The following is a 15,758-nucleotide window of genomic DNA, read 5'->3' as shown; positions in this document are numbered from 1 at the left end:
TTGTGAAAATTGGGAGTAAACTCTTCCATTGAAAGATCACTTTTTACCCAATCGATCATTTTAATAGATTTTCATGATTATATATATATGAAACAATTAGTGAATGTACACGCGCATCCTGATCTGAATGTGGAATATTTAATCATTTGGCAATCAGATTATCATTAACTGTTTTTTTTCCGAGATAATATGATTATAGGGTGGGAAAGAAAATGATATTAATTTGCAGTTAAAACACAAAAATTATATTAGATCTCTAATATTATATTCCACTTTAACAAAACTAATCTACTTACTTGAGTCTTCTCCAACTATGTTTATTATATTGATATTTATAATTAAGCCTCTTGCACTTATAATTAGGTCCTAATAACAATATATAAACAATCAATTTGATAGCAACACTAGTTAATTGATTATGTTGGTTGGAGGTACTTGCTTTGTTCAGTACATGCATAGTAGTATGCGAATCTATTTGCATGGTTTAATGTTTGCGATTGTAGTCAGATATTATACAAATCTAATCGTGCTGGAGCACACACTTCCACGACTTAATTAATAGTCATCTTATTAGAGAAAAAAATAATTAAAGTACTAATTGCCATCATCTTTTTCACTCGCATGCATGAACGCATGCTTACACGTGAGATCATAATTGATCGAGAATATGGATTTTGTAAATTAATCATGGCATGCGCAGTAATTTTTTTTGCCTAACAATGTGCTTGATCCGGCCAATTAACTTGTTCAAGCACTTAATTAATTACTTCTCTTGAAAGCCAATCCATGGCATGCACAATAAATTTAGCAGTGAATTAAAAAGAACACACCGTACTCATTAAATACAGTGTGTAAGTCATCAAAACAATATAAAAATAATAAAAATGTAATTAATATTTAAGTTTTATGTGTTATTATTATTTAAATACAAACACTATAGAATTATTATTATTATTATTATTATTTCATTTTATGTCTTATAATAATTTGCTAGACTAAATTTGTGCTGGCTTATGTCATAGTTTGAGAAAAAAAACCTCGAAATATAAATTTTAATCAAACAATTAACAAAATTTCTAACGTTTTTTTTTTTTTTTTTTTTTTTTATTTATGTCAAGCAGTCTTTTGACTACACTCTCTCAAGCTCTTATGCACACACCTCAATTAAAGAAAAAAATATGAGGGAAAAAACTGCGAAGAAGGGTGGTGGGTGAGGTCAATCATGCCGTCCTGTCACCTATAATGATAGCATCTCAACTATCTCAATTCAATTCTCCGTCTTTTCAGTTTTACGTGGTTTTCAGAGAGTGGTTTCCTGCCGTCCTCATGAATATGACTTATATTGATGAATACGCTGGTACACTCACCTGATCGACGAGTCATCTTCATGTTTCATGCATCTTAAATAAAAGTTGAGGGTGAAGGGAAACCTCGAGTCCAAAACTGGCGGTGGTGGCTTGTGTGTCCTTCAAAAACTGGTGCATGATTATTGTGTGGCTATCAAACCCGATTTAATCTTTAACTATTGATAGCATACGTGTCTTTTACCTAATTTAAACCTTCAATAACGCCTTCTTGTTCAGATTTTTTAGTCTGTAATCTTTAATTTTTTTTATTCCCTTTCATAATGTACACATCGGTTTGGGGTCAAAATTTAATTAAAATTAGTTACGATTTTTTTTCATTTAATTTATAATTTTGAATTGAGTCAAGCAATCGGAGACCGCTAGTAGAACTGTATAGTACCAAGTAGAGGGTAGCTCATCTATCGTTGGAAGCTTTTGATCGTCTGATTTAACTTAAATAAGAAGATGAGCCTATAAAAGGTCATAGTCAATTTTGACCAGATTTCAATCTCAATCAAATGTGTAAATTATAAAAGGGCCAAAAAATTACGGAGAAAAAGATCTGCACTCTTATAATCAGACTAACGTATAAGGTCAAAAAAATCAAAAGTATGACTCTTATTTTTAAAATTTTGACGTTTTACTTTAATTTTTTATTAAAAAACCTAATTATAATTATCAAGTCATCCTTTACTATTTTATTTTTATTATTATCTCTTATCTATATTTTCTGTCTAAATCTTAAATTCGGATATATTATAATTATTACATAATTATAATAATTACAAATATGTAGCTATTATATAATTATAATAATTACAATTTTATAATTGTTATAACTGAACTGTCACATAAAGTTATAGTTTTATAGCCATTATATATATATATATATATAGTTATAGTAATTATAAAATCATTATACAACATCATTTGTAACTTAAATATTTCATAATTTTAACTCAGGTTGCACCACAAAATACATACCTGGCTACGCATTCTCCAACCGTCTTTAATTAATTATTATTATTATTATTATTACTTTAATTAAACTTTGCACCGCTTGCAGAGACTCTATGCCCTGTGGCGCTCCTCTGATCTCGCGCTCTCCTCGCCAACGAACTCTTTAATTTAAACCCCCTCTCCAGTCTCCACTCATATATATATATATATATATATATATATATATATAAAGACACCCTCTCTAAATTGAGCAACACCACCAATTCTCACCCACAGCTTTCCTCGGCGATTGGAAGTGTCCACAGCCAACAAAGGATTAAATTATATTGTTCGATCGGTGCGTGGATGTCAAGTTAAGACATACAAAATGGAGCTTTATGTCAAATTCTTCTCTTTCTCTCTGCTTTTCCTCGCCTCTGCTGCTCTGTCCTACGCCCACATCGCCGTCTTCGACGACTACTGGGCGAAGCGCGCCGCTGAGGCTCGCAACAATACGCTGAACGCCTACGTCTCCGATCCGGGGACCGTCGTCAACAATTTCAATGCGGGCTCAGCCAATCTGTGAGCCACTGTTTTATATAAATGACCAATTTAGATTAACTGAATTGTGACGTTAAATTTGCTGGCCAAACCGCAGCAGCACGAGGAGAAGCCTCCGGGGCAAAGGCAAGAGCGACGGCCCGTGCCTCGCGACGAACCCCATCGACCGATGCTGGCGGTGCCGCGATGATTGGGCGAGCGACCGCAAGCGTTTGGCGCGGTGCGCGAAGGGGTTCGGGCGCACCGCCTTGGGCGGCGTCCAAGGGCAGATCTACGTGGTGACCGACCCCTCCGACGACGACCTCTTGGACCCGCGCCCGGGGACGCTCCGGTACGGCGTCACCCGCGACGCGCCGCTGTGGATCATCTTCGCCCGCGACATGGTCATCCGCCTGCAGCAGGAGCTGATGATCAACAACTACAAGACGATCGACGGGCGGGGAGCCAACGTGCACATCGCCTACGGAGCCAGCCTCACCATCCAGTTCGTGCAGCACGTGATCGTCCACAACCTGCACATCCACGACATCAAACCCGGGTCCGGAGGTAACATCCGCGACTCCGAGCAGCACTGGGGCATCCGCACCCGCAGCGACGGCGACGGCATCAGCATCTTCGGCGCCTCCAACATCTGGGTCGATCACATCTCCATGTTCAACTGCGCCGACGGTCTCATCGACGCCATCGAGGCCTCCACCGCCATCACCATCTCCAACTGCCATCTTACCCGCCACAATGACGTATCCACATTTCACTCGATTATGTTGGTCTTCTATATAGGGGGGAAAACAAAACTACATAATTTGTATGTAAAAATTTTAGGTGATCTTGTTGGGCGCCAGCGACGCGAATTCAGCGGATGTGAAGATGCAGGTGACGATTGCGTACAACCATTTCGGGCAAGGCCTTGTGCAGAGGATGCCAAGGTCAGGAATTAGTCGGAATAAATAATCCTGAAATTATTGCAGGGATTTGTTGTCGCACTAGTGATTAATTAACGCTAACTAATCAATCAACGAACTGAATGTAGGTGCCGATGGGGATTCGTCCACGTAGTGAACAACGACTACACGCATTGGCTGATGTACGCCATCGGCGGCAGCATGCACCCCACCATCATCTGCCAAGGCAACAGATATCTCGGCCCAACAAATCAAGCCGCCAAAGAGGTGAGGTGATTAATTAACTAATTAATCAATGAGAAATTATTAATAAGAGGTTGATATATATATGCACGGCAGGTGACGCACAGGGAATACGCAGAGGAATCCGTGTGGAAGAACTGGAACTGGCGGTCGGAGGGGGACCTCCAAATGAACGGGGCCTTCTTCGTTCAGTCGGGCCGCGATACCACCGGTGGCTTCTCCAGGCAACTACTCATCAAGGCGAAGCCTGGGACGGCGGTCGGACGCCTCACTCGCTTCTCCGGCGCTCTCAACTGCCGCCCTAATCGCCCCTGCTGATCGACGTCGACGCCTGCATCAAATGCGAAGTTTGCTATTGTGATGGAGGAGGAAGAGCGCGGATGATAAGAGATGGGAATGAGATGGATTTCCTTTTCTAAAAAATTTCTCAAATCCTGTCTCTTATCTTGTGTATGCTGTGGCTTCACAAGGCGAATCTACTTAATTGCCAGTCATTTTATTTGTTGGGATTTCTATTTTTCTTCTTTACATAGAAGCATTGCACATCAGCCCACGTCGGTCGCCATTGCCATGCACCACGTCGCTTTGACCAATGAGGCTCATTGTTCCTTAATTATCCAATGATACACTCCCACGTAAGATGTCTGACGTTTCTCCCCTCCGCTTCCCGTCCCGCGTCACGAGCGAGTCGTCTCTCCACCAGCGCGAAGAGTCGCGACCTGACTATTCTGTGCCTTCGTTTTCCATGTTGGAAAAAAATTATGGGAGAAATAAAATCATGGAAGAGAAAGAGAATTGTACGAGAATTTTACGTGGAAGCATAGGAGAATAAAAATAAAATATTTTATTTTTTTTATTCATGAAAAATATATATATATATAGGTTTATTGGATAAGTACTAATACTTTAGATTTTTTTAAAATTCTATCTCCACGAAACTCTTATCCTTATTATGATACCTCGTCAAATTCTATCCTATCATAAACTCTCATCAATAATAATTGTTACCTCATCATTCTATTTTTATAAATTTTTTGTTGGTGCGGGAAACATCCGACGATCAAACCCAAGTTTTGATAATGGTAAAGGGATTCAAAGTTAGAATTCCTTGTTATCTAACATGCTTGAATGAGGTTTCAGGAAAGTCCTAACTGCGATTAGGCAGGTGAAAATCCTAAGGGGTGGTAACCTTAGGTCCTAGGAGATAGTAACCCTAGGGGAAGGAAAAATCCTAAGGGGGGTAACCTTAAGTCCTAGGGTTGGTAACCCTAGGTAGAGAAAAACCCTAAGGGTGCGTTTAGTTCAGGGTTATTCTTGATAACCTTGGTTATCCATCCAAGGTTATCAACAAAAACCTTGTTTGGTTTAGGTATTCGATGATTCCCAAGTAATGTTCCATTTCTGACACGTCAGCAAAAGCGTCATGCAGCCCGGAATCGGAAAACCTCAGAAAACTAAGGTTTTTCTTGATTCCGGGGTTAATGATTTTTTTTTAGCAAAAATACCCTCCGATAAGAAAAAACATGAAAAAAAGAAAAAAAATGTAAAAAAAATAAAAAAATGTTTTAAAAAATTTTAAATTTTAAAATTTATTTTTTTAAAAAAAATAAATAATTTTAAAAAATAAAAAATATAAATTTTAAAAATAAAAAATAAAAATTTTAAAAATAAAAATTTTAAAAATGTTAAAAAATTTAAAATATTTTTTAAAAAAATAAAAAATTTATAAAAATTTTAAAATTTAAAAAAAATTAAAAATAAAATAAATAAATAAAAATAAAAAATAAAAAAATGTAAAAAAATAAAAAATATAAATATAAATAATCTAAAAATATAAAAACATTAAAAAAAATAAAAAAACACATAAAAAGTAAAAAAAATATACAGAAAAAAGAAAAGTAAAAAACATTAAAAAATAAATAAATAATAATAATAATATTATGTATAGTTGGTTTTGTAATTGAGGGTAATACGGTAAAATATTAAACTAGGGTATTCATTAAAACCTTCAAACAAACAAGTTTTTGTTGCATTACTTAGGTTGAACCAAACAACATTTGGTTATGTTTTATTCCCCATAACCTTGGTTATGTGATTACCTGGTAATCACATAACTAAGGTTATACATGATGACTTGAACCAAACGCACCCTAAGGGGCGACAACCTTAGGTCTTAGGGGGTGGTAACCCTAGGTGGAGGAAAAATCCTAAGGGGGGTGGGGGGGTAACCTTAGGTCCTAGGGGGTGGTAACCCTAGGTGGAGAAAAACCCTAGGGGGCGGTAACCCTGGGTCCTAGGGGTGGTAACCCTAGGCGGAAAGTCCAGTCGGTCTGGAGGATCGCACTAGCAACATGTAACTCTCCTGAGTGGAGTAGGTGAGGACGCGTTCCCCGCAGAGGGAACAGTAGACGTCGGGTCGACTTAGGGTTTCCGGTCGGAAATCCGAAGTCAGACCCGGGCAGTCTGATGACTGTCAACCACTTAATTTATCATGTTTATATATGTTCAAACTTTGTCTTGCAGTGTACGATGTTGTTTTGGGACTAACATATCTTGCAGGTACAAAAGGAACAAGTTAAGCCTCGGATGAACAGTGTCCGAGGCGCCTCCATGGAGCTTGGAGGCGCCTCGGGTGCAAGCCGAAGCCAGCTGTGCAGAGGAGCTGGAGGCGACTTCATGGGGACTCAAGGTGCGTTGGACCGTGGCTTGGAGGCGCCTTGGAGTGGCTTGAAGGCGCCTTCAAGTGGATGAGGTGCGACCGGATCAGTGCTGATCGACGCGGCTGACTCGGCGGGTTGGAGGCGCCTCGGATGGGCTTTAAGGCGCCTTCAGCAGTGAATAAAAGGAGGTCTCGAGTAGCAGTCTAGTAGATCTTCGAAAAAACTATCCTTCTGTATCCAGCTGCTAACGAGTCCATCTCGAGGTGCTGCAACAACATCCCGACGACTCGGAGCTTTGAATATGATATTTTCCAGTGTCGTTGGTATATTTAATTTCTGTTTATTGTACTTAAATTGTAACATCTTTTCGATATTATAAGTGTTGCCCACCATAAGCGTTCAACGAGCGTGGACCTTGGAGTAGGAGTCGCCACAGGCTCCGAACCAAGTAAACAACATGTGTTTGCATGTGTGTTTGCTTTTATTTTTCCATTGCATATTCTGACTCTATTACTAAATCGTACGAAATAGCCACGAGTGATATTCACCCCCTCCCCCTCTAGCGCTTCTCGATCCAACAATTGATATCAGAGCGGGGTTGCTCTGAATTGGTACAACTACTGTTCGAGCATTTTTTCGTCGCTTTCTCGTTCGTTTAGGGTAAAAATAAAACCTTACGCCTTTTATTTTTTCCCTCCAAAATTATTTTCGAAAAATTCATTCTCATCTCTTCACCGCTCATTAGTATTAATAAAATATCGCATTTAGCAAAATTTGATATAATATTTTTTAATATTTTTTTTATAATATTTTATTATTTTTTGTCAAAATTCGTGACTTCCTATTTCTATTTTTTTTCCCGCACTACTAATCCAAGACCAAGTCTTGGAACAAGTTTTATTATTTTTATTTTACGAGATTCCTTCTTAATGGCCTACGAAGATGGGTATAGCTCCACATGCCTACCACTTCTGTCCGACGAGAATTCAAGATACTGGAAAGACTAGGTGGAGCACTAACTGAAGACCAAAGCGGAAATATGGACCATAGTCCATATTGGATTTATTCTCTCCACTGAAGAAGGTGTGCCCATCATGTGTGACAAGTGGGATGCACAAACAATAAGGACATTCGAGGCAAATGCAAAAGCAACTTGTATTATCCTATGCAGACTAACAAATTCAGATCTTGATCGAGTTGGAAAGTTCAACAATGCTAAGGAGCTTTGGGAGAAATTGCTCAAGCTTTATGAGATCCCTTCAGAGCTAGAAGATCAAATAGAACCTGAGTCCGAATCTGAATTTGAATCCCCAGAGTCAACCTCCGAACCATACTAAGAAGAATCAGAGCATACCGATTTCATAGCACTAATGGCCAAAGACGAGATATCTGAATCTGAGTCAGGAGTTGAAATAGCAACAGTCAAGGGGGAGAATCCTATCATGGATCCTAAAGGTAAAATTATAAATTCAAATTTTAAATTTCACATAACTTATTTTAAGTGTAGGGAGAGAGGGCACTATAGAAACGAGTGCCCTACTCATAAAATTCTGTCGGCTCAATTGGAGGAGAAGGAGAAAACGATCAAGAAAGGGAAGAAGCACATTGAATGCTCTAAGTGCAAACGAATGAGTCACTGCAAAAGACAGTGCCCAGAAAGAAGACCCAATAATCCAGGGAGAGAAATGAAGGTAAATAAATTTACATTATATGAAAATCCAATCTTTTCAACACATCTCTAAATAATCCTGCTTGCTCTAGTATAATTTTTTCTTCAAAATTGGATATGCCTGCTAACAATACAATAAATAGAGTTAATTCAAATCCAAATAAGAATAACTTAAAATTATTTAATAAACATAAGAAATTAACGTTGAGAAAATTAGAGAAACAAAGTAATATCTTAAAAAAATAAAATAGATAAGTTAGAAAAGATTGTTAATAATTTAACTAATCAACAAAATCTAGACTTGGGTTATAAGTCTAAAGTAAAACTTAAACATTACAAACCAAGCTATAATCAAGTACCTTTTATTTACTAAACTTAATTTAAATATAACTCTAATCTAATTTATAAATTTAAATAAAATTATCAATAATGTAGGGGGAGACACCAGAATAGCTGGCACCTCCAAAACTAACTTACCCGACAGGGTAACCCAAACCAAGCTACCCGACAGGGTAATTAAAACTAATTAGGAAGGGAACAAGTTTAACTTGACCTATGGTACTGGTGAAATTCTGGATGATAGTACGTTAGGGAAGTTTAGTTTATACATGTCTAGGAAGATATGACTTCGACCTGGTGCATTTGGCTAAGTGGAACTAACTGAAGCTACCCTTTATGGATCCTAACCAGTTAGACTAAGGTTTTGTATTAAGTTCAATGGATAGGACTATTTGGAAAACCTTGAAGGCATAGTTAATTACTTTAATAATGTCCAAGTGACTCACCATAGCCCAGAAGTTTATCCAGAGAATGCCTATTTACTGAGCCCAAAGCTAAACCTGAATCAAACACAAAGTTAAATCAAATCCTATAACTGAACCAATTCATCTCACAAAATTATCTAATTCCCTGATTTAAAATTTAAATCGGGTGAGATGACTAAGGATTAAAAATCAAATCAAATTAAATTAATGATTAAAAATCAAATTAAATTAAATTAAAAATTAAAAATTATTTAAAAAAGATTTTTAAAATTATTTAACAATCATTTTAAAAATTATTTAAAAATCATTTGGAAAATTACTTAAATATCATTTTAAAAATTATTTTAAAATAATTTTAAAATTATTTTTAAAACCATTTAAAAATCATTTCAAAATTATTTAAAAAAACATTTAAAACTCAAATTATTTAAAAATCATTTTAAAAATTATTTGAAAAATTATTTAAAATTGTTTTAAAAACTTATTTAAAAATGTTTTAAAAGCTTATTTAAAAATGTTTTAAAAACTTATTTAAAAAAGTTTTAAAAGCTCATTTAAAATTGTTTTAAAAACTTATTTAAAATTCTTTTAAAAACTTATTTATAATTGTTTTAAAAGCTTATTTAAAAATATTTTAAAAACTTATTTCAAAATTATTTAAAAAATCTTTTAAAATCAATTTCAAAATTATTTAAAAATATTTTAAAATCAATTTCAAAATTATTTAAAAATCTTTTAAAATCAATTTCAAAATTATTTAAAAATCTTTTAAAATCAATTTCAAAATTATTAAAAAAAATCTTTTAAATCAATTTCAAAATTATTTAAAAAATCTTTTAAATCAATTTCAAAATTATTTAAAAAATATTTTAAATCAATTTCAAAATTATTTTAAAAATCTTTTAAAATCAATTTTAAATCAATTTCAAAATTATTTAAAAATATTTTAAAATCAATTTCAAAATTATTTAAAAATCTTTTAAAATCTTTTTCAAAATTATTTAAAAATATTTTAAAATCAATTTCAATTTTTTTTAAAATTCTTTTCAATTTCAAAATTATTTGAAAATCATTTTAAAACAACATTTGAAAATCATTTAAAAATCATTTTAAAATTATTTAAAAATAATTTTAATTCTATAATTAATTTTAAAATCATAAATCGTATTTAATTCTATATCATTTCAAAAATCTTATTTAATTCTTTAATTATTAAGGTTCAAATCATAATTAATTTTTAAAGGCTAAGTAATTTCAATCAAAGTATTAATTTTTAACATATTCTTCAAAATTCTAAATGTTCACTCATTTGAAATTCAAACTAAAACTTATGTTTTATATCAAATGCAAAGACAACTTCATCTCACGCTCACTCATAAGCTGAACATGCTTGTTTATCTAGAATGAGTGAGATGGAAAATTAGGAAATTAAATATTCTGTTTTAACCTCTCATGCTTGGACTCCTGGACCCAAAGAATTTATTAAGGCATTTATTAAGGGGGAGTGATTTTGAGTTGGCTCTAAAATTAGTTTTTCTTTAAAATAAAAATTTGACTTGACTTCAAAATTAAAACTATTTTTGACCTGTCTTCGAAAATTCGGGTTATTTTTAATTTAGTTTTAAAATTAAAATTATTTATGACCTGACTTTTAAATTACAACTTTTCTAGAATGTTTTCAAAGCTAAGCCTTTATGTAAAACCTCTTTAAGCTAAGTACTTAATCAAGTCTTCTTTAACTAAACTTAGTTAGATTATTCTCTAAACTTAGCTATTTGGCAAGATGTTTTCTCAAGGTAATCATTTTTAAGCTGAATATATAGCTAAGTATTTCAAATTTAGCTAAGTATTTTCAAATTTAACTAAATATTTTTTTTCAAAAACATTTAGCTAAGTACTTTTTAAGGTTTAAAAAAAAGGAGAGTTAGCTAAGTGTCTCTCAAAGCAATTGTTTTCAAATGCTAAGTTTTGCTGAAAACGCTAAGTATTTTCCAAAGCATTTTCAAAATTTTATCAAAACAATTCTTTTTTGAAAAACTAAGACTTTTTAAGGTTAAATATTTAACAAAAATATTATCTTCATAAGTTTAGCTAAGTGTTTGATAAAAGTATTTTTCAAAGTAAAAAATCTTAGTTAAACTAAGTCTTGATCAAATTTTGTTTTTACTAAGTTTATTAAACTCCCTCTTTAAAAACTAAGAATTAGCTAAGTTACTTTTTAAAGACAAAATAACTTTATCCCAGCTAAAAGTATCTCTCAAACTAAAGGAAGGACTTTGTTTTCAAAATTTATGATAATATTTTTTGATTTCACCTAGCTAAAAGTCTTACAAGAAAATACCTCTAAGCTAAGTGCTTATCAAAGTATGGTTAAACCTCTATTTTTCTATCTTTTTGAAAGATAAAATAATAATTATTTCTGAAAAGTTAAGGTTTCTTAAAACAAGCTAATGCCTATACTCAATTTTTTCTTTACTCTCTCGGTTATTTTGATATATGGCAAAGGGGAGAGTATAAAATTCAAAGAAAGTTAAACAAATTCAGAGAAAGTTAAAGAAATTTAAGAATAGAAATCCTTGAAATTTTAAAATTCAAGGGAACTTTTATTAAGGGGAGCTTTTGTAAGCTTCTATTTAGGGGGAGCTCTGTATGTTGAATTTATGCTTATGCTTATTTCATATTTGTCTTTTCATACTTGTGCTATCACTGTCTTTTATTTATCTTTTATACTTAACTTTGAATTTCGGTTGCCATAATAAAAAAGGGAGAGATTGTTGGTGCGGAAAACATCCGACGATCGAACCCAAGTTTTGATAATGGCAAAGGGATTCAAAGTTAGGATTCCTTGTTATCTAACATGCTTGAATGAGGTTTCAGGAAAGTCCTAACTATGGTTAGGCACGTGAAAATCCTAAGGGGTGGTAACCTTAGGTCCTAGGGAGTGGTAACCCTAAGGGAAGGAAAAATTCTAAGGGGGGGTAACCTTAGGTCCTAGGGGTGGTAACCCTAGGCAGAGAAAAACCCTAAGGGGCGGCAACCTTAAGTCCTAGGGGGTGGTAACCCTAGGTGGAGGAAAAATCCTAAGGGGATAACCTTAAGTCTTAGGGGGTGGTAACCCTAGGTGGAGAAAAACCCTAGGGGGTGGTAACCCTAGGTCATAGGGGGTGGTAACCCTAGGTGGAAAGTCCAGTCAGTCTGGAGGATCGCACTGGCAACAGGTAACTCTCTTGAGTGGAGTATGTGAGAACGTGTTCCCCGCAGAGGGAACAGTAGGCGTTGGGTCGACCTAGGGTCTCCAGTCGAAAATCCGAAGTCAGACCCGGACAGTCTGATGACTGTCAACCACTTAATTTATCATGTTTATATCTGTTCTAACTTTGTCTTGCAGGGTACGGTGTTGTTTTGGGACTAACATATCTTGCAGGTACAAAAGGAACAAGTTAAGCCTCGGATAAACAGTGTCCGAGGCACCTCCATGGAGCTTGGAGGCGTCTCGGGTGCAAACCGAAGCCAGTTGTGCAGAGGAGCTGGAGGTGCCTTCATGGGGACTGAAGGCACCTTGGACCGCAGCTTGGAGGCACCTTGGAGTGGTTTGAAGGCACCTTCAAGTGGATGAGGTGCGACCGGATCAGTGCTGATCCACGCGGTTGACTCGGCGGGTTGGAGGCGCCTCGGATGAGCTTTAAGGCGCCTTCAGCAGTGAATAAAAGGAGGTCTCGAGCAGCAGTCTAGTAGATCTTCGAAAAAGCAATCCTTCTGTATCCAGCTGCTAACGAGTCCATCTCGAAGTGCTGCAACAACATCCCGACGACCCTGAGCTCTGAATCTACTATTTTCCAATGTCGTTGGTATATTTAATTTCTGTTTATTGTACTTAAATTGTAACATCTTTTCGATATTATAAGTGTTGCCCACCATAAACGCTCAACGAGCGTGGACCTTGGAGTAGGAGTCGCCATAGGCTCCGAACCAAGTAAACAACCTGTGTTTGCGTGTGTGTTTGCTTTTATTTTTTTGCTGCGTATTCTGACTATATTTCTAAATCGTACGAAATAGCCACGAGCGCTATTCAACCCCCCTCTAGCGCTTCTCGATCTAACACTTTTATCAACAACTTTTATCTCTAAAAAATAAAATATAATTCTCAACACCTCCTCTTAAATTTGATTTTGTGACTCCAAGCAAATATCGCATTTTAATGAAGTCTTCAAATTTGAGTGACTTTATAATGATGTTAGCAACTTGATCTTTAGTCTTCACATAGACTAGCTCCACATCTTTGGTTTTCACATGTTCGCGAATAGAATGAAAGCGAACATCAATATACTTACTTCTTTGATGATATACAGGATTCTTCCCCAAAGCAATTGCTGATTTGTTATCAATGCAAATTTGAGTTACTTCATTTTGTTCAAATTTTATTTCCTGTAGCAAGCTTCTTAGCCATATAGCATGACTAACACATGAGGATGTCGCAATGTACTTTGCTTCACAAGTGGAAAGAGTAACAATAGGTTATTTTTTTAACATCCAAGAAAATGTCGTATCTTCAACGAAGAATGCAAAGCTGGAAGTGCTTCTCCGGTCATCACAGTCTCCACCCCAATCGCTATCCGAATATCCAACAAGTTGAGAATTGTTAGAGTGAGAATAAAATAATTCGTGATTCAGAGTACCTCGGACATAACGAAGGATTCACTTGGTTGCCTTCCAATGAGTCTCTTTAGGCTCCTCCATGAATCTACTTACAAGACCGACTCCGTATAATATATTTTGTCGAGTGCAAGTTAAGTACCGCAAGCTTCCCACCAAGCTTTTGAAACGTGTGGGATCAACCGTCTTTCCTTTGTCACTCTTGGATAGCTTGTTCCGTAGTCCACCGGTGTGTTAATTGGATTACAATCATCCATTCTAATCTCTTAAGGACCTCCTTTGCATATTGTTCTTGAGTCATAAATATGTCATCAACTCCTTGTTTCACCTCCAAGCCAAGAAAGTAGGACATAAGTCCCATATCGGTCATATCAAATGCTTTTGTCATAGCTTCCTTAAAAAGTTTTATTATTTGAGGTGAACTTCCTGTCAATATTAGATCATCTACATATAATGATACCAATAAGATGTTATCATTATTTACTCTTGCATAAAGAGCATGCTTATAAGGGCATTGCATAAAACCATTTTCTTTAAAGTATGCATCAATTCTTGAATTCCATACTCTCGGTGCTTGCTTCAAGCCATAGAGAGCTTTCTTCAATTTCAACATCTTTCTTTTTTGCCCCCTCTTGATGTAGCCAGCCGGTTGTTCAACATAGACTTCTTCTTCTAAGTAGTCATTAAGAAATATCGATTTGACATCAAGCTGAAATATTTGCCGCTTTATTTGAGCGACTAAAGAGATTATCAACCTTATAGTCTCCATTCGGGCAACGGGAGCAAATACTTCTTCGTAGTCAATGACGACCTTTTGTTTGTAGCCTTTTACCACAAGCCACTCTTTGTACTTTTCTATTTCTCCTTGAGCATTTTTCTTCACTTTATAAACCCACTTCATGCCAATGAGTTTGTGGCCATCGGGCAAAGTAGTAAGATGCCAAGTTTCATTCTTCTCAATTGCCTTCATCTCTTCATCCATGGCTTTCTTCCATTTGCTATCTTTAATAGCTTCTTCAAAAGATACAATCTCTTCATTAGTATAAAGACAAATGAGATTAAGTGGAGTTGTCACCTCATATAATTTTTGAAGACTCTTTGTCTTTTGTGGTAGAGGATTTTCTTCATCCGAGGATGATAAAGAAGTAGGCGACAGTGGTGAAGTTGATTCTTTCTCCTTCATTTGTTCTTCTTCTTGAATCGTCACCATATTAGTGCTTCAATTCTAAGCACCATATTCTTGAAATTCAACATCTCTACTTATGATAATCATTCTGTTCACTGTATTATAGAGTCTGTAAGCCTTCAATCTTACATCATAGCCAATGAAAAATGCAAGGTAAGCTTTTGTCATCAAGCTTCGTTCTTCATTGATCCGGAATGTGTGCATAGACAATACACCCAAAAATCTTCAAATGAGATACACATGGCTTGTATCCGGTCCATGCTTCTTGAGGTGTAATTCCTTCTAGATTCCTTGTAGGAGATCTATTTAGCAAATACACAACACAGTTTACGACTTCAGCCTAAAATTCTTTAGGCACTTCTTTCGTTTTTAGCATACTTTGAACCATGTCAAGAATAGTTCGGTTCTTCCTTTTAGCAACTCCATTTTGTTGAGGGAAGTAAGGTGTGGTTAAAGGCCTCCAGATGCCATGATTTTTGCAGAATTTTTTAAATTCTTTTGAGGTGAATTCACCACCATGATATGACCGCATTGCCTTGATAGTATAGCCGGATTGATTTTCTACCAATCCTTTGAATTCCTTGAACTTCTCAAAAGTATAATCTTTATTCTTCAAAAGATAAACCCAAGTTTTTCTACTGAAATCATTAATAAAGGTTAGAAAATATCGATGACCTCCAAAGGAGGTCGGAGTGAATTGAGTGATTGACCCACATATGTATGTATGAATGAGTTCAAGAGACTTCTTAGCTCGGTTGTGCGATTCATTCGGAAAACTTGCTCTAGGGTGTTTGCCAAGAACACACCTTTCACAGATATAATCTTGGGTATTAAT

At 35.5% G+C, this 15,758-nt stretch overlaps 1 protein-coding gene across 1 annotated transcript; it reads left to right on the top strand.

The window, feature by feature from the left end:
- Positions 1-2,673: 2,673 nt before the first annotated feature.
- On the top strand, positions 2,674-4,441 carry LOC122020689 (pectate lyase-like). Its single transcript, XM_042578702.1, has 5 exons — positions 2,674-2,867; positions 2,947-3,586; positions 3,669-3,772; positions 3,877-4,015; positions 4,088-4,441. The coding sequence occupies exons 1-5, from the start codon at positions 2,674-2,676 to the stop codon at positions 4,307-4,309; spliced, it is 1,299 nt and encodes a 432-aa protein (XP_042434636.1). The 3' UTR covers positions 4,310-4,441.
- Positions 4,442-15,758: the final 11,317 nt, after the last annotated feature.

Source organism: Zingiber officinale, chromosome 1A, assembly GCF_018446385.1.
Source record: "Zingiber officinale cultivar Zhangliang chromosome 1A, Zo_v1.1, whole genome shotgun sequence".
Classification (NCBI taxonomy): Eukaryota; Viridiplantae; Streptophyta; class Magnoliopsida; order Zingiberales; family Zingiberaceae; genus Zingiber; species Zingiber officinale.
This window is presented reverse-complemented; position numbering and strand designations above follow the sequence as displayed.